The sequence below is a fragment of the Callospermophilus lateralis genome, chromosome 8, assembly GCF_048772815.1.
Source record: "Callospermophilus lateralis isolate mCalLat2 chromosome 8, mCalLat2.hap1, whole genome shotgun sequence".
In the NCBI taxonomy this organism is placed as follows: domain Eukaryota; kingdom Metazoa; phylum Chordata; class Mammalia; order Rodentia; family Sciuridae; genus Callospermophilus; species Callospermophilus lateralis.
The window spans coordinates 38,321,418-38,348,012 of record NC_135312.1 but is presented as its reverse complement, the minus strand read 5'-3'; the positions used below and the strand labels follow the sequence as shown (position 1 = coordinate 38,348,012).

Genomic DNA, 26,595 nt, shown 5'->3' with positions numbered 1-26,595 from the left:
ATATAAATGTTAGCAAATAGAAGACAGATCTCGAAATGTGTTCACTTTCTCTTTCCTGTCCCCAGAATTTGTGGTACAAAGAGTAAGTCCTGGCAAAACAACGATAGAAAAGCACTCCAAGGCCAGTATTTCTTACAATATATTTATTTTGTGGTTGATTATACAACAGAGAGAACAAAATCTCTCCCATTAAACAAACAGATAAATCAAAGAATTCTCCTGCAGGCCAGAGCCCAATGATGGGTCTATGGGTATAGTTGCAGGCACTGCAATGTTAAAGCGTACCACAGAAGCAGAAATCATACTCCTAAGGAAACAGGCCTAGATCAAAAAATATACCCATGCTTCATCCCCAATCATTTCAGAATTATCCATTAAGTCAAAAGACTGATGAAGTTGCTCCATCCTAGAATCCTGCACAATATAAAACTAATAAACTGTTAGTCTTACAAATTTCTCATTTTTGTAAACCATGCTGCCATGTATATTAGGCAGTAAAAATACAAGTTTATCAATAACTTCCTATTTGAAAAAGCATCAATGGAAGTATTTTCATAAAACATTAGGATTTACATTAGTTCCTTTTCCTTTTTCTTTCTTCTTTTTTTAGGTTTTCTTTGTTTTTAGTTGTTGGTGGACCTTTATTTTATTTATGTGTGATGCTGAGAATTGAACCCAGTGCCTCACACCTTAGGCAAGCGCTCTACCACTGAGCCCCAGCCCCAGCCTACCTGAACTTTTTAATATCACTAATAAGCAGCCCCCAACCCAAGTTCCTTTTCTTTCCAATATAAAAGTTAAAATCTTTGAAAAAATACTATAACTATCCAACCAACAACAATCTAATAAAAAAGAAAGAAAAGAAAAGAAAAAGAAGCCACCCTTCACTGAAATGTTTTTTGGAATGCGCATCAGATGCAAAGAACAGATCCAAAGATGAGATAGTACCACATTTTAAGTTGTCTGCTGGGGCTGGACCTTCTGGTACTTACTTCACTTCAAATCAAGAAAGCAAGCTGCCTCCCTGCCACTAGTTGGAAAGATTCATCGGTTCATTTTCTAAGTCTTACTAGGAATCCAGTTCTGGGCAGGCCTGTGGGGCAAAGGGATCCAGGATAGCAAAGCCCCTGACATTTACACAGGAGCAGCAGGAGCAGCAAGCCATTATTTATACATATACACACGTACTGCTCAGGCACAGTCATAGCCAGCTAGAATGGTTCAAAGAACCAATTTTGGGCAGAGAGACAGGCAGAGGAGGGCCTCAGGCTCTAAACAGGCCTCAAATGGAGACACATTTTGTTTGGCATTCTCAATAATCTAGCCATGCTTAAAATTATGACATTAAGTGGCACAGAATCTAGATCTTTCATCTTAATTGGTACAAATGTTCAGAAAAGCATTTGGAGTGTGCAAGTGTGTGTGTGTGCGCGCGCGCGCATGTGCATGCACTTAATTACTTATGTTTACATTTAATGAACACCAATGACAATCTCTAAAACCAAAATTGACAGCCCTCTCCTGACCAAAGGAGCCAGAAAGTCCAATTTCTGCAGCCTCCCATCTACTACCACACTATAACCCCTTCTTGTACTTCTCAATTTAGAAACAGGAAGACAATACATTCCATTATCACCTTGGAATGTTAATTAAACACTTGGGACCCCCACAAAACCAAAAACTAACACATAAAGTTTGAGGCCACAATAGGAGGAAGAGAGAATGGGGCACACCAAAGGTCATACATGCAGTGAGGTCCTCCTGACCCCCATGCTACATTTTGTCATTTCACTGTTCTACTGTTAAGTCAGTGTCAAAATTCACATAAGAGAATCTAAGGGAAGAAGTCAAGTTGTTAAATCTTTCTCTCTCCTTTATACAGCTATGAAAGAAGTAGAAAAGAAACAGAAGTTGTCCTCAATTTGGAACTTCAGCTGAGCCCTACCCAACTTCTTTCGCCACTCCATCCCACAAAACCCTTCTTTTCAACCTTCACATTCTGTCCAATGCCCTCTCTAATTCCAACAGAGTCCAATGTGCACACATAAGTGCGTGTGCACATGCACACTCACTCTGTTCCTGCCCAAAATACCATTTTGTTTTATCACCTCACCTTGGAGTTTTAACTCATGGCTTAAATCTCAGGTCTAACAGTTATTTAACCTAAATCCCAATTTCCTCATCTGAAAAATAAGACTATGAAATAATCCTTCATAGTGTTGCTGGAAGGATGAAAATACATCAGACACCTATCATAATACCTATCTGTGTCAGGCACCCATCACAATGTCTGGGACACAATAAATAAAAGTCACTGATGACCACTATATTTGCTTATGGTGTTCTACATACCAAACGGCCATCTAAAATAGTATCTATTTTCCCTAGGTCCAACTCAGGTCCAAAGTCAGAAATCCCTTTATGATTGAGGCATGTGGCCAGATAACATCTCTACAGCCTATGATAGCATTTCTATATTTATATACACCAAGTGATGTTTATAATAATAGCTGCAAGTGATCTCAACACACTGGAAAAAGTACAGGAGTGTTTACAACCAGATTCTGCATGTGAAGTTTCACTTCACACACACACACAAAAAAAGGTATAACGGTTCATTTCAGAAATCACGTGGTAAAAGCCAGCAATTATTCATTTCCATATCCAAACCCTACTCTGACACCACCGACCATCACGTCACCCAAAAAATACATACAAAAAAGAAAAAAGAAACCAAAATTAATAATCTTTCTTTAGTTTCACCAACATAAGAAGTTAAGAAGACATGAATTCAGAGAGGAAAAGGACAAAAATAGCATTATAAGATAAATTCACAAAGGTTAACACATATTGGATTTATGGTTCATCTGTTCAGTGCTCAGGGCAAGTAATAGACCTTGAAATCTAAAACAGATTTCACATCCTTAAGGCATAGATGTTAGGGGTAAAGATCAAATGCTTTATAGAGAACATATTTAAGGAAAGCACTAACTGATTCATAAAAATCTCCTTCGGCTCATATTTCAATTCCAAAGGATAAATGCCAGGTTAAGTCAACTGTATTCCATGATCCAATGGCTTTCCACAGTAAGGTGGTGTTTGGGCTTGATTCTCCTGAATGACAAGCACAGCTCTATAGTCCTACATTAAAAGCAACGACTGGCTTTGCAAAGAGGCATAGCCTGCTTGACAAATAGCTTGCCTAAATGATCTTCTGGATATTTTTTAAACTATCCACAAATGCAGACTGACAACAAAACTATCTAGTTTATTTTCCATTTTAATTCATATTCACTATGCACAATATAAAAGAAAAATGAACACCACTAAGGAGGTCAAAGTCCATTTTCCTAAACTATCCTCTCCACAGAATGGGTAAGTTCAGACAATGCCCGTCAAACAAAAGAATTAAATATGAAAGTAGTTTTGTTAATTTGGCCCCTGAGGGCCAAAAACAATTTAAATATATAAAAAGCAAAAGCTTTCCTTTATACTCTAATAGTCCCTTATAAAATATAACTGGGAGAAGATCTCACTTATAATAACAACAAAAAGGAATAAACTTCAGCATGTAAGATACAAGTGAAGAAACAATAAAAGTTTGCTGAAAGACATAAATTCCTGGAATGGAAAGACTCTAACTGTAAAACAATCACTTCTCCCCCTTCATTAAACTATATAAACTGAATGCAATCAAATACCTATTCCACCTGCCCTGCAGTTCTTCAGCCCCCAAAAAACATAGGGAAAGCGGTCAGGCAAGCTTGGTAGACTGATTTTTAAAGTTTATGGAAAAACAACATGTATGATAGCCAAGAAACTGTTGATACAGAAGAGTGAGGAAGAACTTACTCCATCTGATATCAATAGATATTATAAAGCAGAGGTTGATAAATCCTCTGTAAAGGGCCCAGGTCATAAATATTTTAGGCTGCCTGGGCCTCTTTGATCTGTTACAACTACTCAGCCAGCCACTGTAGCTCAAGAGCACCCATAAATAATACATAAATGAGCATGGTTGCGTTCCAATAAAACTTTATAAATAAGCTGGGTGGTAGACTACATTTGGTCTGTAGGCTTTAGTGTGCCAATACCTGCTATAAAAATACAGTAACTATAGCAGTACGGTATGTGTGCAGGAGGATAAATCCATGAAAGGAGTTGATAAACATGTTTGTATGTTTTCATGTATGTATAAGTAAACATATATAATTAATGTAATTAAATATCATGTGAAAATCAATAGAAAACAGTAATTATTCAGTAACAGATGGGTAAATGGCTAGCCTGTGGAACAAACTAAAATTAATCCTAATCTCATCCCAAAATTACAGATGAAAGGGGAAGCTACTCATGGCAAAAGAAAACGCTCTATCACAGGCTCAGGACCCTGTACACTCTGCTTCTACTCATCTTCCCCTTGCTCATTCTGCTTAGGCACAGTGACTTCCTGCTGTTAAGTGGACACTCCCAAGCACACTTATTCCTCAGAGCCTTTGTACATGTTGTTCTCTTTGCTTTGAATGCTCTTCCCTCCAGTAACAACACAACTTGCTCTCACACATTATCAGGTTGCCATTTAAATATCACCTCCACAAAGAACCTTGGTAGATCAAAAAACAGGATCCTTTCTGCACTCTACCACCACACCATATTTTACTTCTCTTTATGGCATTTGTACACCTGACACTATATCACATATCTGTATTATATGAATTATAATGTTACTTCCACAAAGGCCAAGAATTTGATCTTGTCCACTGCTATGTCCCCAGTGCCTAGAATAGTATCAGCACATATTAACTGTTCGATAAACGTTCAGTAAATGATTCAATGCAGATATAAAGGTACCAAGACTTAAACTTGATATGTTCAGAGGATTTCAAGTGACTTTCAGATTTAAGAAGTGTCAGGTTAAGAGAGAGAGACAGAAAGAAATTCAAAAGAAAAGCAAAGATCAGAAAATAAAGAACCTGCTTTTGAGTTTAGATTGAATATCCTTAAAATATATAATTCTACCAGAGGGATGCAAATTTAAGAGATAAACATGGCACATTCAAGCAACACCAACTCTACTCAATGGTAATATATCTTCAACAATTTTACATGATTATGGCATGAGACTGTAAAGAAATTTCAACACGCTGAGTGCATACATAATTCCAGAACCCTGGGAGTGCCTACCTCACAAACCTATGCACTGCAGAACGTTGCTGGAGAAGTATGAGAAGCACTCCTGTGGAAGTCTGGATGCTGTGGGAGCATTCTAATCAGGAATCTGCTAGAAAGACCACTCTAGGACAAGAGTGTAACATGGATGACAGGCAACCTGGATCTAGAGTGGCCATTTATGGAGAGAACTGGAAGTGATTGAGGTGGGAAATAAATAAGTAGGGCCTCAAGTTAGACAATGGCAGTAAAAGTGGAGAGGAAAGATCCTCCATACACTGGATTTGCAGAAAAGAGCCACATAACTCGAGTAAATTCAATTTTATTCACTTTGGGAGGGAGGGGCATTTCAGTTGTCCCATTAACTGCCCTCTTTTCTATTTAAACCAAGATGTGACACATGAATAGTCACTCAGTTTCAGTTTTTACAGGCCAATCTTAGTGCATCACAACACTGTATGAGTCTAGTATTTAAAGAGATACATTTTTCATAAAACATGGTCCCTAAATGCCTGCCAGGTGCTTCAACTTAGGAGCCAGTGATCTATTACAACACTGGAAGAAGGAAATGACTGTGCTGGATTCGTCCAAGCTATTCTCCAATGGGGTGCCTTCTGCAATTATTTTCAGTGGTATTTTTAATACAGGTGATGTGCACCTTAAATAGGAGCCTTAGAAACAATTTCTATATAAAATGTGATTGTACTGCAAGAATAAGACCAAGTGGAGTGCATATGGGAGGTGAGAGAGAAGACCTCCTCCACGCCATGCACTTGCATCGGATTCTCTTTGTTGTAGTAGCCCAAGCAGGATCAGACAGCTAGCTGGCTGTGGCCAGGCTGGGAATAAATCACATCTTCTAACTGCTAATCCAAAGCTAGCTGTTTCTTTCATTCTAGCTTAACTTTTTTGTTAAGCTATTTTCACACTCCATGAAGGGAAAAAAGCAGCAGCATTTCCTACCCAAAGTTGTTAATCATCAAGTCCACAAACTTAAAGTAATTAAATATAAATATTACAACTGGATAAAACAATCTATCAACCTTTTTTTAAGAGAAAAAAAAATGGGCCAGAGTAATAAGAAATAAAAGGCACCCAAATAGGAAAGGAGGAGGTTAGACTACCCCTTTTTGCAGATAATATGATATTATTTATAGAAAAATCTAAGGATTCCACCTTGCCATGCCATGATTAGAACTGGCATGAATTCAATAAGACTGCAGATACAGAAACAACATACTAAAAGCAATAGTTCTTTTAGGCCCCAATAACAAAATTACTGAGAAAGAAATCAAAAAAGCAATCCCATTTACAGCACTACAAAAAATAAACAACAAAAACCTAAAAATAAATTTAACAAAAGAGAATGATCTTCAGGATGAAAATTACAAAATTCTGATGAAAGAAATTGAAGCACACACAAAAACATGGAAAGACATCCATGTTCATGAACTAGAAGAATTAATATTGTTAAAATGTCCATACTACCAAAATGATCTAAAGATTCAATACAATTGCTATCAAAATATTAATGACCTTCTTTACAGAAATAAAAAATAATCATAAAATTTGTGTGGAACCACAGAAGACCCTGAATAACCAAAGTAATCTTGAGCAAAATGAACAAAGCTAGAGATTATAGTACTTAACGTTAAAACATAGTACAAAGCAATAGTAACCAAAACAGCACAATACTGGCGTAAAAACAGATACAGACCAATGGAAGAGAACAGAAAACACAAAAAGAAATCCACACATCCACAGCAAACATTGTCAACAAAGGTGGCCAGAGCATACATTGGAGAAAGTCTCTTCGATACGTGAACATGATGCTGAGAAAACTAGATAGCCATACTCAGAAGAAAAAAACTCGATCCCTCTCACCATATATAAAAATTTAACTCAAAGTGGATCAAAGATTTGAATATAAGGCCCCAAAACTATGGAATTACTACAAGAAAACACAGGGAAATGTTTCAGAATACTAGTCTGGGCAGATTCTTTGGATGACCCCCGAAGCACAAACTGACACATGGGATTACATCAAATTTAACAAGCTTTTGTAGAGCAAAACAATCAACAGGTGAGAAAAGACAACCTACAGAAGGAGGAAAATATCTGCAAAGTAGTCATTTGACAAGGGATTAATTGCCAGAATATATAAGGGACTTTAGTCACATCAGCAAAAAGAAAGAAAAACCCATATAATACAATTTTTAAATGGGCACATGAAAAAAAAAAAAAAAGAAACTTAAGGAAAAAAAATGGGCAAATAACCTGAAGATACTTCTCAAAAGAGATTATAAAAATCACTAATAAGTATGTGAAAAACTGCTCAACATCACTAATCATTCAGGGAAACAAGAATCAAAACCACAAAGAGAGGGCTGGGGATGTGGCTCAAGCGGTAACGCGCTCGCCTGGCATGCACGGGGTGCTGGGTTCGATCCTCAGCACCACATACAAATAAAATAAAGATGTTGTGTCCACCGAGAACTAGAAAAAAGAAAAATTTAAAAAAAACACAAAGAGATATCTCACTCCAGGTAGAATGGCTATTATCAAAAAGACAAAAAAAAATTAATGCTGAGGAATTGAAAAAGGGGGAACTTTTATACACTACTGGTGGGAATGTAAACTGGCACAGTCATATGGAAAGCAGTTCCTCAAAAATCTAGAAATGATATGTAGACAAAAGGAAGGTTAGTAGAGGAGGGATAATAGGGAGAGGGAGGAGGGGAGGAAAAAGAGAGGGGAATTGGCGATTGAAATCAAGTTCCTTCCATGTATGATTTTGTTAAAATGGAGCTAACATCTGGTCCAGCTATCTCACTACCAGATATATATATATATAAAATCTCCAAAGTAAATTAAATCAAAATATCAAAGAGGCATCTGCTTTGGCATGTTTACTGTGGCATTACAACAGCCAAATTATGCAATCAATCATCATCAAAAGATGAATAAAAATGTGGTATATATGTGTAGACACACATATACATATGCATATATACATAAGGGAATATTATTCGGTCATAAAAACAAATGTAATTATGTCGCCTGCAGCCAACATGAGTGTAACTGGAGGACTTTCATATTTAGCAAAATAAGTCAGCAGAGAGACAAATACTTCATGTTCTTATATGTAGAAGCTAAAGAGTTGATCTCAAAGAAGTACAGAATAGAACAGTGGTTACCAGAGACTGGGAAGGATATGGAGAGGGAGGGATGGATAGAGAGAGGATAGTTAAGGAGTACAGGGGTACAGTTAGATAGAAAAAAATTTACTGTTCTATATGACAGTAGGATAAATATGGTTGACAACAATCAATAACTAGAAGAGAAGATTTCAAATGTTCCCAGTGCAAAGAAATAATACGCGTGTAAGGGTTAGATATGGCAATTACCCTGATCCGATGATTATACATCGTATACATGTACTGAAATGTCATCCCATAAATGTGTTCCATTACTATGTGTCAATTAAACACAAAATACATTTTTAAAAGGCATGTATTTGGTATATGAAAATAACATATATTGTTTTTCTGATAAAAAATGCTGTCCATTTATTTCTGAACCAAACTAGTAAAAATATTTAATAAAGCTAATAAACATTTTTAAAAAAAGAGGGTGCAGAAAAGATATATAAAACCAGTGTTATAGACACTTTCTGGTCACTAAAGGTTCATAAAAGTATTATTAGCTAAACTCCAGCCTGTCAATCTGTGAGCAATGTTCTCAGATATAAACATCTTAAATACAGCACTATGCACTTAATAAATGCTTTTTGATGACAATGAAAATGATGAAACAAACCTGTAAAGTTTGGTGGTGGGCAGGGTAAAAGTAGTAACTGCTTTAGCAGTTACTCCTCAATTCCCCCCACTCCCTTCGGCACTAGGCAACCATTAATCTACTTTCTAAATCTATAGATTTGCCTTTTGTAGATATATACAATATGAGGTCTTTCATGATCCCAACACTGTATTATGTACATTTACATAATACAGGTAAAGGTAGATAATGACCATGTTGTTGCCAAAAAAAGTAAAACAAAACTGGAAAAAATTAAAGGTTATCAAAATCAGCATTCATTCTAAATGTCTCTGGGACAGGACAAAACAATCTAGCAATGCAAGGCTATGCCTCTCTAACTGGGAATCGACATGGAATGCTTAAAGGGTACTCCAAGCCATGGAGTACATAGCCATCTTCCTGACAATTTTACTATGTGACATAGAAAAAGAAAAAAATTGTTGTTAAAGCCAAGGGTGTACTATAGTTGAGAACCACTGTTCAGGTTTGCCTTGCTTCTTTAAACCCTCTAGAAACACAGCCTTCTTTCCTCTAGGTTTCAGATAGACCCAGGATAAGGATGTCAATGGTGTTGAGTAGAGACCTTGGTGCCACCTCACAAAGGACATGTCACAACCTAATTTCAATTACTGAAAATCTGGATATCTTAGTGCAGCATAAAAGAAAAGAAATCAAGTCCTTATGAGACCCCACATGATGTCTTATGGAACCCCACTCTTTTGTCCTTGTTCACTGTTATTCCAGCTACACTCTTCCTCATATATTCAGGAATGGCATTTACTATGTCCTTTCCTTCAATGACACTTGATATTGACAAGGCGTAACAGTTGTCTTTGTCTTCACTGAAATATCTATTCAAATGTCACTTCATCAGAGAAGTCTCCTTTACCTTCTCTATCCAAAGCAGTACCTTCAACCACCACCGGTTTCAGACTTTGTGGCATTTATCACTTCCTGATATATTTTTAAAAGCTTTTTGAAGGTTTAATTCACATTTCATATTGCTCACCCATTTAAAGTAGATAATCCAAGAAGTTACACAACCATCACCAAAATCTAATTATGAAACACTTATCACTGCATTAGCAGTTACTCAATTCCCCCCAACTCCCTTCCATACTAGGCAACCATTAATCTACTTTCTAAATCTAAAGATTTGCCTTTTGTGGATATCATACAATATGAGGTCTTTCATGATCCCAACACTGAATTATGTACATTTACATCTTTGTCACTATCCCCAGAGTCAAAATTTCAGGAGGACAAGGACATTTTTCCTTTATTCACCACCCTATCCCAATACCTAGAACAGCAAGAGCCTACCTAGTACATTGTTAAGTATGAATAAATAGGGGAATTAATGCTTTAAAAAGTCACTGGATTTAGCAACATGGAGGTTACTCCCATGACCTCAGCAAAGACTGAAATGACAGAACTGAGGTCATAATAAACTGAGATGAGGAAACAAAATATGCCAACCATGAACAACCTGTTCAAGAAGCTTGGCTTTGAAGGGGAGACTAGATATGCTTGTGGACTTGATGGTATGTGGAATACAGGTTTTTATATGGCAGGACTTGAGCATGTTTAAAATGCCAATCTTAGATTTGCTTAATATCCTGAAAGGCTACCATAGCCAGAGGATAAAGAGGTAGATCAGACCACAAGTCAGTGCAGACCTGTATCTGAGCTCAACAACACAAAGCATATGAGTTTTAAAGTATAAAATGCAATTTAAAAAAATTACATTAAAATAAAGATATAAATTGGCATGAACATACTTTATATACAAAGATATGAAAAACTGTGCTCTATATGTGTAATAAGAATTGTAATGCATTCTGCTATGGTGTATTTAAAAAATAAAATCAATTAAATAAAAAAAGTTCTACCTCAAAATGACTTAAATATAAAATCTACTGTCATAAAGTGAAGCATACTTTAGTTCAAACTATAAAAAGAGTGTTTTAAATGATCTACAATACCAATTTACAATTTTGCATACCAATTGATAAGTTTATATGAGATGGGACAAGTCTTAGTTTCATTTGTAAAATAAACATTCATATTTGAGGCTAAGTTATTAAAACGAAGATTTGAAATGACTTTTCCATACTGGAAGACAAGAAAAATCCACAAGCTAGGTTTATGGATCAGTTTCACACTACATGGACTTCATCTAGAATTAACAATTTCTTTTTCTATAAAAAGCATGACAGTGCCTGCCCCATAAGGATATTGGAAGGATTAAATGAGTTACTGCTAACATGTGCTTAAAACAGAACCTGGCACAGAATAGGCACTGCCCTGGTATTGGCTATTATGTCAGAAGGTGAGCAGGAATGGTCTGCCTACCTCCCAAGGTGGGGACACTGAAGAGCTGCTGCACCTTTTCAGCCCTCTCCCTTAGGGCCAAACCAAACCCATCTCACTAATCTTCTTACGGAATCCATACAGGATTGGCTATACAGGAGACTCACCTAGGGAGCTCACAAAACACTGATGCCAAGGTCCCAACCCAGATCAATTAAATACAAATGGAAGTGAGTGGTCAATCTTTTCTCAAGCAGCCCCAGGTGATTCTAATGTGCAGCACCTGCAACTCAATTCTATCCTGCCAGCAGTCAAGCTGCCCCTAGGACAACCTCAGTGGAGGCCCCACAGGACTCTAACTCACTGGGGGTATCCTATCAGTGCGTGGAATAAAGGTCAAGGTCCAGGGGAAAGGCTCAGGGACTGAAAAGCCAGGTGACAGCAAAAGAAAACAAAGGTAGCAGGGAAAGGAGGTATTAGCTTCATTCACCTCATCAATAAATATTTGCTACTTATAAGGCCCAAAAGCCAAAAAGGGGTGCTTAGAGAAAGGGAAAACTGATAAGGAAACCAGGTCATTGCAGGTGACTCAGCATTTTCAACAAGCACAACATCCAAAGTGAAAGCCATCCAAACAAACCACACCTGGCTTTTTCCTCCCAAGTCTCTCACAAAACCCACAGAAAAGGACAGGAGAACAGCCACCCAAGAGAAGGGGGTGCTCACCCAGCACACTGCCCTGCTGGTGCCATATTCAAGGAGACAGTCACGTAAGGACATACAATTTGGTTACATTCCCAAAGTGACAAGATAAAAAGGCTCTAGATTTCTTCCCACCCCACCTACCCACTGAAAACACAGATCCATGGGTCATTCAGAGGAAAAGTCATACTGAAATCTTGCTAATGTTACAAGGTCCCAGACTTAGCGGAGAGTAGGTAAGCTGTGGCATCAGAGCCTGGGTTAGAATCCCAGTAGTGCTGTGTCCTAGCTGAGTTCCCCTGCACATGGTACCCAACCTAACATAGCCTGCCTCCATGTTCCCCATACACAGCTGGAGTAACTCACAGGCTCCTCTCCACAAGGATACTCAGAGCATGAAATGAGATGATACAGTCAAAAACACTTAGCACTGTGCAGGCCACTATCATGCACAAAATGAGGCTAATTATTTTAATTCCTATAAGGCAGAAGAGACTAAGACACACAAAACCTAAAACAGCAAAAAGTAAAGACAGGGCAGAGGAATAACAAGATGATGCATCTTTAAAACTATTAATTCAGTAACCACTAGACTTGACTCTGTACAACTATCCTCAATTTCCTGTTTAATTAAGAATGAGTATTTTGTAGTCAAATTTTGGAAATGGCATCTGTAGAAAAGAGATATTAAAAGGGGAAAATACTTAAATTTACCCTAAACTACAGGAAGAAAATAATTTCAAAAATGTTACACAAAAGCTATTAGCAGCTCTACTAAGAAGTCTTATATTTCCTAGCTTTTCTGCAAGTGAGATATCTCCTGAATTAAATATAAGTTTCAAGAGTATTTCAATACACACCTAAAATAAATAAAATCTAAGAAGACAAAAATGACTATTTCATCAGCAAGTTAATATAGAAATACTTTTCCTTGCCATAATTCTTCAGTTGCCCAGTGAGATCTGGTTTTTTAAGTGCCTATTGTCTTATAAGCAGACCAACAGGAAAGGGGATGAAGAGGAATGTAAAAGAAGGCATCTGAAATCCCAATCCTGACCATTCCAAGAAGAACAGAACCAAAGGCAAAATGGAGATAACTGTACCAACCTGCTCTGCTATCATCATTCACAAACCAAGAAAAAAAAAATGGAATTTCAAAATGCTCAAGGGGTTACACAAAATATTAAATGAAAAGCACAAATGTCAAGAATAATTTCATTGGTGGTGGAGAGACACCCCAGATCCTGGAGTCAGAATGCCTTAGAAACTCAGTTCCCCACTTCCAAGCTATGTGACCTAGAGAACAGTACAACTTTCTAAACCTGTGAACTGGGGATAACAAGAGGCCCAAATCCACTTTGAGGGTTGGGGGGTGTTTTGAGGATCCCATGCCTGTGTTTGTCCCCCCAGGCCCTTGCACCCTCCTTTTCTCCTGCACCCCACCTCGGACACCCTCCCCCCCAGCTTCCCCTGCCCTGCGCCCCTCCTCTCAGTCAGGCCTCACCCTCCCCTGCACTCCAGCTCACCACACACTCTTCCCGCTGCCTCAACTCTCCTTCCCACCCTTGCTGTTCCCTCAGCTCAGGAGCCCACCCTCCTACCCACCTGACTCCGCCTGACCCAGCAGCTGTCATCCATCGAGACTTCACCTGTCCATTACTTCTCGGCCCTACTGAACTCCCCGGAAAGAACACTCCTTAAACACTGGCCCCCACGCTCCTTCTCCATCTTGTTTGTTATAGCAGCACTGGCAACAAGAACCCCTCAGATGTTTGCTGAATGGCTGAGTAAGGCAATGTCTCACTTGAGTCTTCTTTCTTTCCTGTAACCTCTTTTCCTCTCAACTGGTTCCTTGTAAGGCCTTTACACAGTAATCAGCAACAAAAACACTTCATGTGTTCTAGCTCATTTACTCCTCAGGACCACTTCTGATCTTGCCTCCTACTTCTTTCCCCTCCACTCTCACCCAACTACTCCCAGCACATCATCTCCTTGCTGTCCCTCATATCCAGGACTCTCCCTGCCAGAGCCTCCACAATGATGTTCCCTTTGCCTGGAGTGGCCCCTTCCCCATCAAATTTTAACACCTAGTTAGTGAGGCCTTCCCTGAGCACAGTATTTAAAACTACAAACCCCTCTAAAACACACACACACACACACACACACACACACACACACACACACACATATATCCAGGTGCCTGTGCTCACCCCTTCTCCTCTTTACCTCTCTATACAAAATTTACCATGATTTATTTACTACCTGTCTCCTGCCTCACACAAGAATGAAAAAGTCTTGAAAGATGAAGAACAGGACCTGGTGCAGAGCAGATGCTTAGTATTAACATTTGGTGACAATACAACTCCATGCCCCACCATAGACAACAAGTAGTTTTATACATGAGGACTCAGCGCACAGAGTGGTTGAGTAACTCACAGTCACATAGCTAATAGACAGCAGAGCAGGATATGAATTGACATTTTGACTCTAGTGCCCACACCTAACAACAGAGCTTTCCTGCCTACAATCTGATTCACTTGGCAATTAAAAGACATTATCGCATCAAAAGAGCAAGTGCTAACAGTGCATATCTTTGGGTCACAGAAAGGCAAGAAAAGTCATCCACTGGAAAACCTTCCAACAGAGCAAGTGATCCAACTCAAGACAATCCTACACAGTAAAATACTAATTATCAGATTTACCATTTACACAGCACTGATAGTTTTTCTTTAGATTTAACAGTTCAGTTAAATCTAAACTGAGACTTATCATTCCTTTTAGTAACTATAATTAAGAAGAGCAAAATGACAAATCATCAACTAATATAAAGGAAGCCTCAGGAAGCCAAAAATCTGGGGCTGGAGCAGAAGCACTGGCCTCAAGAGGACACACATACAGAACATGTTCTGTATCTCAATAGTGGTTAGAACAGTATATATTTGTCAAAATCCACCCAACCATAATTGGTACAATTTTATAATATGTACATTATACATCAATATAGTTGACTAGTAAATCATTACAACTATCAGACACAGTTTTGGCTAAATGAAATAAATATTACACACACACACACACACACACACACACACACACACAAATATTTCCACAGCTGATTTTCCCAAGTCTGATCCCAAACAATGCTCTAGCTCCTGAGCATCGATCGGTAATCAGAAAAAACAGTTCCATCTAATGAGATGCAGTGAACTGGTGAACATGTGATTCAACCTGTCTGAACCCAGGCAAAGGCTGCAGGAACCACCTACAAGTGACAGTACCTTTGTGCCCCCTTCAGTCCTTTGGGTAACCTCTGAATAGAGCCCACAGGTAGCCAGAATAAAAAAGGAAACCACTACTCTTCTCCACAAGGGCTTCTACTATGTATTTGACCACTGACAGGTCTGAATATTGAAGTGTCTGAATTCTTAATTATCAGCATCAAAAACTAACCCTGGATTGTGTAAACAGAAAAGTGACTTTTCTTAAAAAGGGCTATTGGAGAGCTCACAGAATCTCTCAGGAATACAGAGAACTAAGCCTATCAGTTATACAACCAAAAGAACATTGTGGACACATAGCAAGGTACCCCACAGACAGTGCCAGAACTGGCCTGGGCCTCTAAAAATAGAAAGCTGCCACCATTGAACACCCTCCAAAATGGCCTCCATTAGCTCCTGCCTTCTTCCCATCATCTGTCTCCACCTTTAGGTTCACATTTGGGGATGTGTATCTAACCCACCTGCTAAAGGTAGGAATTCCCAGAGAAAGAGCCAGGGTCCCAGAAAACTGACAATGCACACTATACACACAAACCCCTGTTCTGCAAATCTTACTGACACGGGCCAGCAAGTAAAAAAGGTTTCCAAAAATATTCATAAGGGGGAAATAAAAAGAAAGAAAGAAACCTCAATCCAGGCATGGTGGCACATTCCTATAATTCCAGCAACTCAGAAGGCTGAGGCAAGAGGATTCCAAGTTTGAGGCCAGTCTCACAACTTGGTGAGACCCTTTTCTCAAAAAAAAAAAAAAAAAAAAAAAAAGAGGAAGAAATCCTCAAAGATGGAATAAGAAAAAAAGTCATACCTAGAGGTAATGCTATTTGGGGCAGGCAGGGGTCTTTTCCTAACATTTAGTGGTTTATTCAGCATATTAGTTTCAAAACCCACAAGCCTACCTGAAAATAACCTATTAACAATGTTTTCTAAAGAAAAGCAATTCAAAACTGGACTAGCAGGCACTCTAGAAAAAAACAAATTCTTGGATCTAAACTGTCATACAACGATTTACTAAAACACATAATTCTATCTAAAATGTTTCCATGTCTTCTTAAAACACAATTTTAAATACATGTTCTTTCTGCTTTAAAGAATAATCCTCAAGAGGTTCCTCTCATAACCTGAATTTCAAAATAAGAAAAAGAACAAGCTATGAAAAGCTATTAACACCAATTCAGGCTGACCAACTGTAGAGTTGGCAGCAATGATGTAGAATTCACTACAGATAATTTTACTTTAAAAATTTACCTCCAACTCATATTTTAGTTTTTCTAAATGAAAGCCTTTTCATGTTAACTTAAATAAATCCTTAGGAACAGGATATAGTGATAAGACAAAAAGCAAGAAAAGCCTAAATACTCTAGACTTCCTAAACAAAAGACCTGCTTATCACCACCCTATCCTTCTGCACACAGGACTCTGTGACATGAGATTAGAAATGGACACACACATTCAGACTCCTTCTGTTCCTCCCACATGACCAGCATTTCAATCTCTCCACACCTTCAAGACTGATAACTTAAATAGTATTTTTAAAAAATACTATTTAAATTAATTTGCATATGGCTGACTTTGTGAAAAAAAAGGTGAAGAATGAAAAAGCAAGTTTGCATTCCCTGGGGGGGTGGGAATGTAAGATAATGAAAAAAAAGATTCAGAAGCATGCAAAATTTTATAGATAATTCACTAACTAGTCAGGAGCTGTTTAAGTTCAATCCAATACATATAAGCACTAGGCAAGGAATCATGCTAGACACTAAGTGGACACAGTCCCCAATCTCAGGGGGTAATAATCTAATTAGGGAGAGAAGAAATTAGTAAGCAAGCAGTCACTGTCATGTAACATGAAACTGAGCAACAGAATAGAAGTAGTCAGAAATTTGGAGATCTAAGGGCGAGAGTCCATGAGAGAGAGGGCAAGGTAAAGCAGCTCCACAGCAGCAACCAAGGGCAGTCAGCAGAGGCTGTTCATCCACACCAGAGTCCATATTTAACTAAGCAGCTGGGAGACTCCAAGTTTCTCAAGTAGGCAGGGGGAATCCTAAGCACAAAGATCACTCAAATGGTAATAGAGAAGACGAAACAGAGGTTGAGCCCGACAAAAGTACAACTGATTATCACAACAGAAAAATGGGTCAGACCAAAGGTAATGGCCATAGGTGCAGGAAGAAGCATCCTCTCCCTCTCACTACTGGCCAGGGAAAGAGAGGATAAAGAAATGCCTAACTAAGGTTACAGTGTGCGTTAATAAAAGTCACTGCAGTTTCATTAACCAAATGAACAAAATTAATTGGTTTTGGTATCCTCTTTGACTACTGGAAAGCTCAGAGCCAGATACATAGTCTATTTCCAACAGACAGCAAGAATTTTAGTGCACCTTTTAAGTCTATATGCAATTTATTTTCCTTCACTTGATAGGATTTAATATTTTGTAAGTCATCTCTAATTCTTTTAGAATAAAGCAGAAAATACATCAGGAAGATTAAAAAAAATGAGACCAAGCCAGAGAGAACTTTGTTAAGTAGTTGGCTTAGATGTGTACCTATTGCCAATCCAGAGCCATCTGAGCATCACTACTCCAATCTAACAAAAGCCACATCCTATCACAGAAGCTGAAAAATGCCAGTCTTTACTTTGTCTGCCTCCCTCACAACAAGGAGTAGCATGAAATCGTTCTACCAATGACACTGGAACAAAAGTCTCCAGGGAGAGCTTTTGAGGGAAAAAAGCCCTAACAGGGAACTTTAAGGAAATATGCTCCTTTCCTTCCCTTCTTCCTTACATAAGCATGATGTCTGGTGCTGCAGCAATCATATTGCAAATGTGAGGCAAAGAGCTTGGATCAAAAGTCAAAATACATAAGAAGAAATGATGCAAAAGAGACAAAAAAGGCCCTCAACAATGCCCCCCACACTTCTAGGAACCACCCCCACCCCCATCTGTAAGCTGCCTTCAAAAGATATTTCTACCAAATGACCAGGATTGGGAGCTGCTACTCCTCCCCAAAGCTTTCTACAACACCCCACTATAGAAAGCCTGCCAATATATACAACCTTTATGGGCTGGTAGTAGTGAGTACCTACCTCCATGGTCTTTTGTGAGTTTAATGCAGACAGACCAAACACACATGAGCACATCACTATATCAAACACAGAGCACATCACTATATCAAACGCAAACCCATGCTAAGTTAAAAACCTGACAAGATGTGTGCAGAAATAGTGGCATCATGTGTGCCTGCAGGAGCCCACTCTTTTTGTCTACTCAAGCTTTACCCCTCAAGTCCTTGGAGAGCATGCCACAGGCCCAATGCTGTTTTCCATTTCCCTTCTGCTTAAGAATAAGCAACAATAAAGCTCAGATGGTTTTCTTTACTGGTCTCTTCATGATCTCTATCTGGAGCCGAGTAAAGACCCAGGGCTGAGTTGTGATACTAAGTGCTGGGAAGACTCTGGGAAGCACAAAGAGCCCCATTCTTAATGACATCTTTAAGCCACTGCATCAGTCTAAGAAACACCTATTTCTATACTTCCTGCTACTGGACAATAATAAGCCCTATTATTTAAGTCATTTTTAGTTGAGTGTTGCTGCTTGCCAAAAGCACCCTAACTGACAATATAAACTATCAGAAGGTCAGTTTCTGACAAACTTGATTTTTATACTGCTGAGTTAATAGGATCATTAAACATTAATTATTAGCTAAAATTATCAGGAGGATGATTATTATTAAGATGAGAAAAATGCAAACATATATCATACACAGGAAGAAGGCAATATGTTAGTAAGAGCTGCTATAAGTAGGTAAGATAAAAGCAGAAAAGGAGACAATAATAAAGTTTGAAAAAATGATCTGATCAAGTCCTGTAGAGGCACATCTTGGAGCCAGGAACAAAGAATGAAGAGTAAGTAAGTATACAGAAGTCCTCTAAGGTAGAGAGAATGAGGGAACTTTCTTCTCTGTTTCTGTTACAGATAAAATTACCTAAAAAGCTTCCCATTCTAAAACTGTCAAAACTGCTAAGTAAGGTATAAGAAACACCTGTTTAAATGCAGAGTAAATTCACAAGGAAAAAAAGGATCTTTCCAAGGAACCAAAATCAAAGAGGATGCTAAAAACCAGAGCAGAAAGTATAAGCTGATATTGTGCAAGAGTTCAGGCCTTTAGGGCTGGAGACAGGAGTTAAACAAGTGCAATGGGCACTTCTCCTTTGAGATATACTAGAACCAAAGAAGGTAGAAATGACTAGACTAATATTTTCTTTAAATCTTGAGAACAATTATAGATAGCAATATATTTTCAACCTCTTTGCAAGAGCAAATTCCAGAATTAAATGCATGTTTTTGAAAAACGCCTGTATTATACATTTACATATTTCAAAGGATTTTTTGGACATTTTAACCACAGACTTAAATCAAATATGACAGAAAGATACTCATTATTTCACACACTGACCTTTTTAGACATTTAAAGAACCATCATGCAGTAAATACGCAACTTAAGTATATTTATAACTATATCAAAAGGTTTCCAAATCTTAGGATTTCTTGTTAAGATTTTACTCACAAGGATCACTAAAGTACCTAATGACTATGTTACCAATAGTTTCATTAGCTGACATATCACAAAAATAATCTATTATTTCTACCTCATCTTACTAACCTCTACATTAGACTTGGGAGTTACCACTGTAAAGGGAACTGGCAGAAGATGTTATGGTCGAGTATCTACAAACTGAGAGGAACGTTTTTAATACTAAAGACTGAAGGAATTCAGCCCACAGCTAAAAAGGAAACAAACACTCATTTGTTTTCCACACTTACTGAAAGATGAAGACATCACATATTACCTTTACTCACTTTCATATTTTCTGCTAGCTTTATGAATGGGACAATTCCAACCCAAATTCCATTAAGCCACCTCCATCACTCAATTCAATTCAAAAATTCCCCTTATCCTTGGGCAATCGAAATAGCCCAAGAAATAACAAATAGTTTATATCGTCTTCATAAGCGATAGAACCGTCTCTACTGTGTTCCCAGGTTTATATAAGACTGCGCCTTTCAACCTAGGCTAGCTTACATACAAGATGCGGAGAAACACACCTTCCTAAACGCTGCCTTGCGTTGCTTCTTGAACCTATGTGCTAGATGGTTCTAGAGTAAGCATTTATTCTACAAGGGGAAATGCAGGGGGAAATAAACTCGGAGATCAAGAGCCCAAGTAAAAAAGGACTGGGCTTGACTTGGGCTCTCTCTCGCTCGCTCTCTCTCTCTCTCTCTCTCTCTCGGGCCGATAGTCCCCAGGGACTGGAGCGCCTCCCGAGAGCGTGCTCGGGTCGCTGAGGGAATAAAGCACGAGTTAGCAGAGCGGGGAGGCTCTGAGAGGCGCGCTGCATTCTGGGACTCGTTTCCACAGTTACCCACGTGCACTCAACCCAACCGCGGCCCGGCGCGGCCCGGACTACAAGTCCCAGAATTCCGCGAGACTGCCTTTCCCCTTCACACCCGGCGACTGAAGCCAGACCCTAAAGGAAACCCCTAAGCGCCCGCCCCGCGCTAGGGGTGAGGTCGCGCTCCCCAGAAGCTGAGCCCGGCCTGCAGCTCGGCCCTCTCTCCAGGGAACCAGGTCCCAAGACATCAGCCTCCACACCTGATGGCTACAAATTAGACAACTGCGTCACAGACTGCCAAACCCACGGACCGCCAGGGACCCCGACACCTCCCATGCGCAAAACCCTCGCCCGGCCTCCAGGGCCCGACCCCTCCGGCTCCCGCCGCGGAAAACCCGCAGCCCGCGCCCCTGCCCCGCCTCCCAGTCCTGTAGCCCGAGCCCGCGCCAACGCTGACCTCGCTTCCCGCCGCTCGGGGAGAACCGTGGCCAGAGCCAACCTCGGGACACCTCCCCCGTCCCCTCCACCCCAGCCCCGCCCCCTCCTCTCTGCTTGCCCCGAGGCTCTGGGCTCCCCCCTCAAAAGGACCCTGGCTCGACCGGGGGGGGGGGGGGGAAGAAGCACCCCTCCCAAACACAGTCCGACGCCCCCCGGCCCGGCGCGAACCGAATCTGGACGTGACAGTACTCCCCCTGCCCCAAACCCTCCCTACCTCCCCTTCCTAACTAGCTCTTCACCCCCACCCCTGCCCCCACCCTCCCACCCCACATCCTCCCCACGTTCCTCTCTTCTTCCCGATAACCCTACCGTCCCAACACCAACCCCCCAAACCCTTACCACTCTTAGTTACCCAACCACCCTTCCAGTGCCCCTCCCGCCCGCCGGACTCCCCAACTATTCCATCACACCCCAATGCTTCCCACTATCTCGCTCTCCCGTTACATCAGCCCTCGTCCCTAGCCCGCCCTCCTGCCCCGCACGGCCACTGCCCCCGTTCCCCCACCCCATTGTTCCCCCCACCCTCGCCATCCAGCCCTTCTTCCCATTGTCCCCGCCCCCGCGCTCCCCTCGCACTCACCCGCCTTTCTCACGGAGCCACCCGCACCGCTCAGCCCCTTGGAAATCCTCACCCCTGCGCCCCGCTCTCTCGCTCCCTCCCTCTCCCCCGCCGGTGCCACCCCCAGCCCTGCCCGCTAGCGCCCGCCGCCACAGCCTCCACCTCCATTCACCCCGGACACTCGGGTCCGGGCCCTTCATCGCACGTCCCGCCCCCGCTTCCCCCAACATTGAAATGGAGCCAGTCCCCACCCCCCTCACCTCCTCCCGCCCCCGGCAGGCCATCCCCTTCCCCCCACGCCCGCCCCCGCCCCACGCCGCCCGCGGCGTCACCGCCCGCCCGAGCCCCGGGAGGGGAAGGGGTGGCTCTCCGTCAGGGGCTCCCGGCGCTTTTCGGGACAGGAGGCATGGGGCGAGAACAGAGGGAGCCTAGTGGAGAGTGCTGGCAATAGCTCGGGCCGGCCTGTTGGCTCTCCACTACTCACTGACAGCTGCGGCATCCGAGTGCATTTTCGGGCAGCTCACACCCCGCTCGCCGCCCAGGCTCCCGCGCTCGCCTCGCGGTCCCCCCACCGGCTCACCGCACCTCGGCTCAGAGCTGAGGAGCCGCCGCCAGGCACTCCGGACCCGCCCATCTCGCCCTCTTCATTGGCTGAGCCGAGACCAAGGGACCTCCCCTCTTCGTCTCTCATTTGACAAAGGGTGTGCCGATAGTGCCGGTCTGGAGCTGGCAACGAGGCCCCGCCCCCTGATGTCCAATACGATTGGTCCGGGCTCCTCGTCCCCGTAACGCCCCTGGCGGAGGCCCCGCTTTGGAGTAGCAGGTTGGGCCTGACTGCTGTCAGTCATCCCCGGGGGTCCGAAAGCGCGTGTAGGGGCGAGGCTGGGGAATTGGTCCACCTTGACCCTGAAGCCCCGCCCTGAGGCGGGCGGGATTGGTGGAGCTGGAGACCAACCGAGAAAGATGGGTTGGCGTCTGAAACAAAGCACGCGAAGTGTTCCCCTACGAACTGAGAAGGGGAAGCGCAGTTGCGGGACCTTGAATCCCGTTGCTTAAGAGTAGCGAAGCCCCTACGTCCCTAGCGCCCAGCGCCTCTCGTTCCAGTCTCCCACCACTTGTCCCGCACGCCTTACAGCAGCTCTCTGCAAGCCCAGTCCGCGCCCAACTTGGACTGGGACTTCTCTGGCCAGCTGTTTCCTACCGCAGGAAGCTGGAAAAAGAATTGCCGCGTCTTCATTTCTAGCAAATCCTTTGCTGGAAACACCCATCTCTCCCACAACGAGCTATCTTCTTTCCACTTTCGCAAAATGCACTTCTTTTCCAAAGTCAACGCACCTTTACCCCCTTCGTCACAAATGGACTGTTTAAAACGCTTCGAATGCTACAGGCATTGTCCGTCAGAAACGTCCGCATGTTCCAGACAACGTGCACCAAAATCCAGGGCCACTCCGCTCCGAGGTCAGGTTGGCACATGGGCAAGTCCAGGGGCAGATCGCCAACCCACGAAAGACAAGTTACTCGTCTAAGAAAACCTAAGTCATTGACGCGGAGAGGCCATCCAGAAAACGAAACTGGCAGTTTGGCAGAGAGAGGCGTTAATTGAGATGAATTCTGATCCTTGTTTCCTAAATCAAAACTTTGCACCATTCGTATGAATTTCGACGTTTTCCCAACTCTTGAAACCAGTTCACCACACTCACCACATTGTGGTAACAGAATAATATTTCGAGACATTCTCAGACAAACGCCCAACCCCCATCCCCAAGTCACACACTCCATTTTCCCCAGATTTCTAAATGCTGCCAAAGACAGCCCGGGCATCTTGCAGATCCCGCCACAGAACATGGATGACACCACAAATGACAGGTACAAAGGGGCAGTCGTTTTGATTTCTACAGGCCAGACTTTTGTTGCGCGTTTCTGAAATGTAGGCTTCGAGTCAGGACATAAGTGTTAGGCCAAAAACAAGATATTTGAAGTAGGGCTCAAGCAAACCAGTTTCTGTTGTCCACATAACTCTCCTTGTCATATGCTTCGTCCCTCCTAATTCTTAATTTCTTTTTAATCAATGGCATTCTTATGATTTTATCTCTTTCATTATCATTCAGATACTTTGCTTAATCACAGAATCTCAGAATTTTACTTGAAGTTATTACTTAAGGTTCCTCCTTAAGACAAGAATCTTTCATAGAGCATCTCTATATATGATAGAACTTCAGCTAGGCCCCACAGAGATGAGTAACTTTGGATTCTGAGATAGTTTCTTGTTGGACAACAAAGCCTATCCTTAATCTGAGCAGGCATGCTGCTCCTGCATTATTTATCCCGTTTGTTTTAGCCTAATATACACACGGGGAATAAAACATATATATTTTATGTAAGTCCTAATTTTTGGTAAGTGTAATATTTGTTTAAATTTTTTGTTTGTTTTACTATTTATCATGGTGTTTCAAGGCTGAGACATAATATTTTGCATAGAAAAGGGCTTGCTTCTTGACACTTCTAAACTAAAATAAGCCCATAACTTGTTTTAGCAGTTACTATATTGACTTATTTGCAGAAACTTTATAATTGTATACTGGTTAAGCTATATGAAGGATCTGCCAGCTGATATTTTCCTAGCTCTTAGCCCTCCTTTGAAGCATAAATGGTATCCATAAAAACGTACAGAATGGACAACCTTTGCTATTTCTCAACATACCTTTCAGTTGAGCCAGTATAATTATTTTCAAATAAAATACAGACTTAGAGTAGCCAGATCTTTGAGGTACATACATCAGGTACAGCCTGAGGATCGAGAGGCAGAGCTCATTCTCAGTCTGCTGAGTTTCACTGCCCCACATGTTTTATGAATAATGAAACAGTATAATAAAATGACTATATAATGCCCTGCAAATATTACCTGGGCATTTTAATAATCCACAAGATTGTGTACTTTTTGTGTGTGGCACTGGAGATTGAACCCAGGACCTTGTGCATGCAAGGCAAGCGCTCTACCAACTGAGCTGTACCCCCAGCCCATATTATATACTTTTGAGGTCAACAAACTTGGTATATTTATCTTTTCATTTCCCTAGTACCTAGTATGGTGCTTTCAAATAGCAGGCACTGGTAATTGTTCCTAAAAGTGAACTGAATGTTGACTAATGTGAAATTGTATATCTGGAAGGAAACTTGAAGACTATCAGATCCAACTTCCTTATTTTAAGAAATGAGACTTGAGGTTCAAAGGAATTGAATGTCTAATCCAAGTCACTTGACTAGTAAATAACAAAGCATACTCAAAAATTCAAGTTTCCTATCTCCTGATCCAGGTCTTTCGCTGCAACACCATATTGTCCAATATCAAAGCTTCAAATTCCAAAGATAGGCAATCAACTCTTTCTTCCTATTTGAAAGTTTTTATGTCAGCATTTTCTATGCTTCTTATTTGGAATATCACCTTTTAAAATGTAAATAAGGAATTTTTTCAATATATAATATATTGAATAATATACATTATTTCAATTTTCTCATTGGTTGTATTTCTAAATAACCCCTGAGGGGAGGCTTACTAAAATAATAATGTTATATTTCTGTGCATTTATATTCAAATTTAGGAGAGAATTAATAATTGAGTATCTTGAGATGTGATAGGTAGAGATTTGGGGATACAGGTATGCCATTTCATTTCACTTGGTTACTACTTTAACGTAATGCTTTATTAAAGAAAGTTACCTCGTGTTAACCGATATCTAATTTATTAGGAAGTTTCCTATTTTAGTTATATGGTATTAGTTTTAATCATATATATTTTGAAGTACCCTAAGCTTAGAATTCTATATGGAAAATCTGGTAAGAAAAAAGAACAGCAGAGCTCTTCAATCAATCCTTTTTTTTTTTTTTTTTTTTTTTTTTGTAGTTGTAGATGGACAGCATGCCTTTCTTTTTTTAATTTTTTTTATGTGGTGCTAAGGATCAAATCCATACTTCACACATGCTAGGCAAGTGCTCTGTCACTCAGCTACAGCACCAGCCCTCTTCAAATTTTAAACTTTCCCCCAAATTTGATAAATCCCACTATAGTGTGCTTTTGGGTTTGGAGTACAAAAATGGAGAAAGCATAGCCCTCAAGGCTGAAATGAAATTGGGTCTGCTCGGACATATAGATAAATGTGTCTCTGGGAAGATTTATAGAGAATAAGAAAGAATACCCAGCAGGGAGAAATTAATGCAGCCTAAGATTACAGTAAAAGACTGTGTGGAAGCCAGCACAGTGGTACACACCTGTAATCCCAATGACTTGGGAGGCTGAGGCAGGAGGATCCTAAGTTCACAGCCAGTCTGAGTGATTCAGAGAGGCCCTGTCTCGAAATACAAAATAACAAAGGCTAGGGATGTAGCTCCATGGTAAAATGCCCTATGGGTTAAATCCCTAGTTAGATTTTAAGAGAGAGAGAGAGAGACAGAGATAGACATACTATATAGAATTCACTAATTGTGTAGAATTCTTCTAATTATAAAAAGTCAGTCGAAGTCAGTATCCACGATATGGAAATAAAAATGACAACCTTTTAAAGTGTTTTCCAAAATAAGCACTTTATTTATACATTATTCTACCTAACCTCATTTGCTTTACTTGCAAACTATTCTACCTAACCTCATGACAACTCAATGGGATACTAATGTCATCCCCAATTTACAGATCAGTTAACTGAGGCTTAGAGAGCTCCAGCAACTCACCACCCAGCTAAAAAGTAAAAGTGCCCCTAAGTAGCCACTCCTGCATGTAATATTTCCATTACTGGGCTTTGGTTCTTTCTCTTTCTAATCAGGTTAGAATATGCCCTACAGAACTCAGAGATTTGTTTATAAAATACAAGAACATAGA

General features: G+C 40.7%; 1 protein-coding gene across 1 annotated transcript in view; it reads right to left on the bottom strand.

Annotated features, from left to right (window-relative positions):
• Dcun1d4 (defective in cullin neddylation 1 domain containing 4) overlaps positions 1-21,893 on the bottom strand; it is a 70,257-nt gene extending 48,364 nt beyond the window's left edge. Inside the window, 2 exon segments of the mRNA XM_076864740.2 lie at positions 21,747-21,851; positions 21,854-21,893. Of these exon segments, the coding sequence (XP_076720855.1) occupies positions 21,747-21,851; positions 21,854-21,893 (145 nt within the window).
• Positions 21,894-26,595: the final 4,702 nt, after the last annotated feature.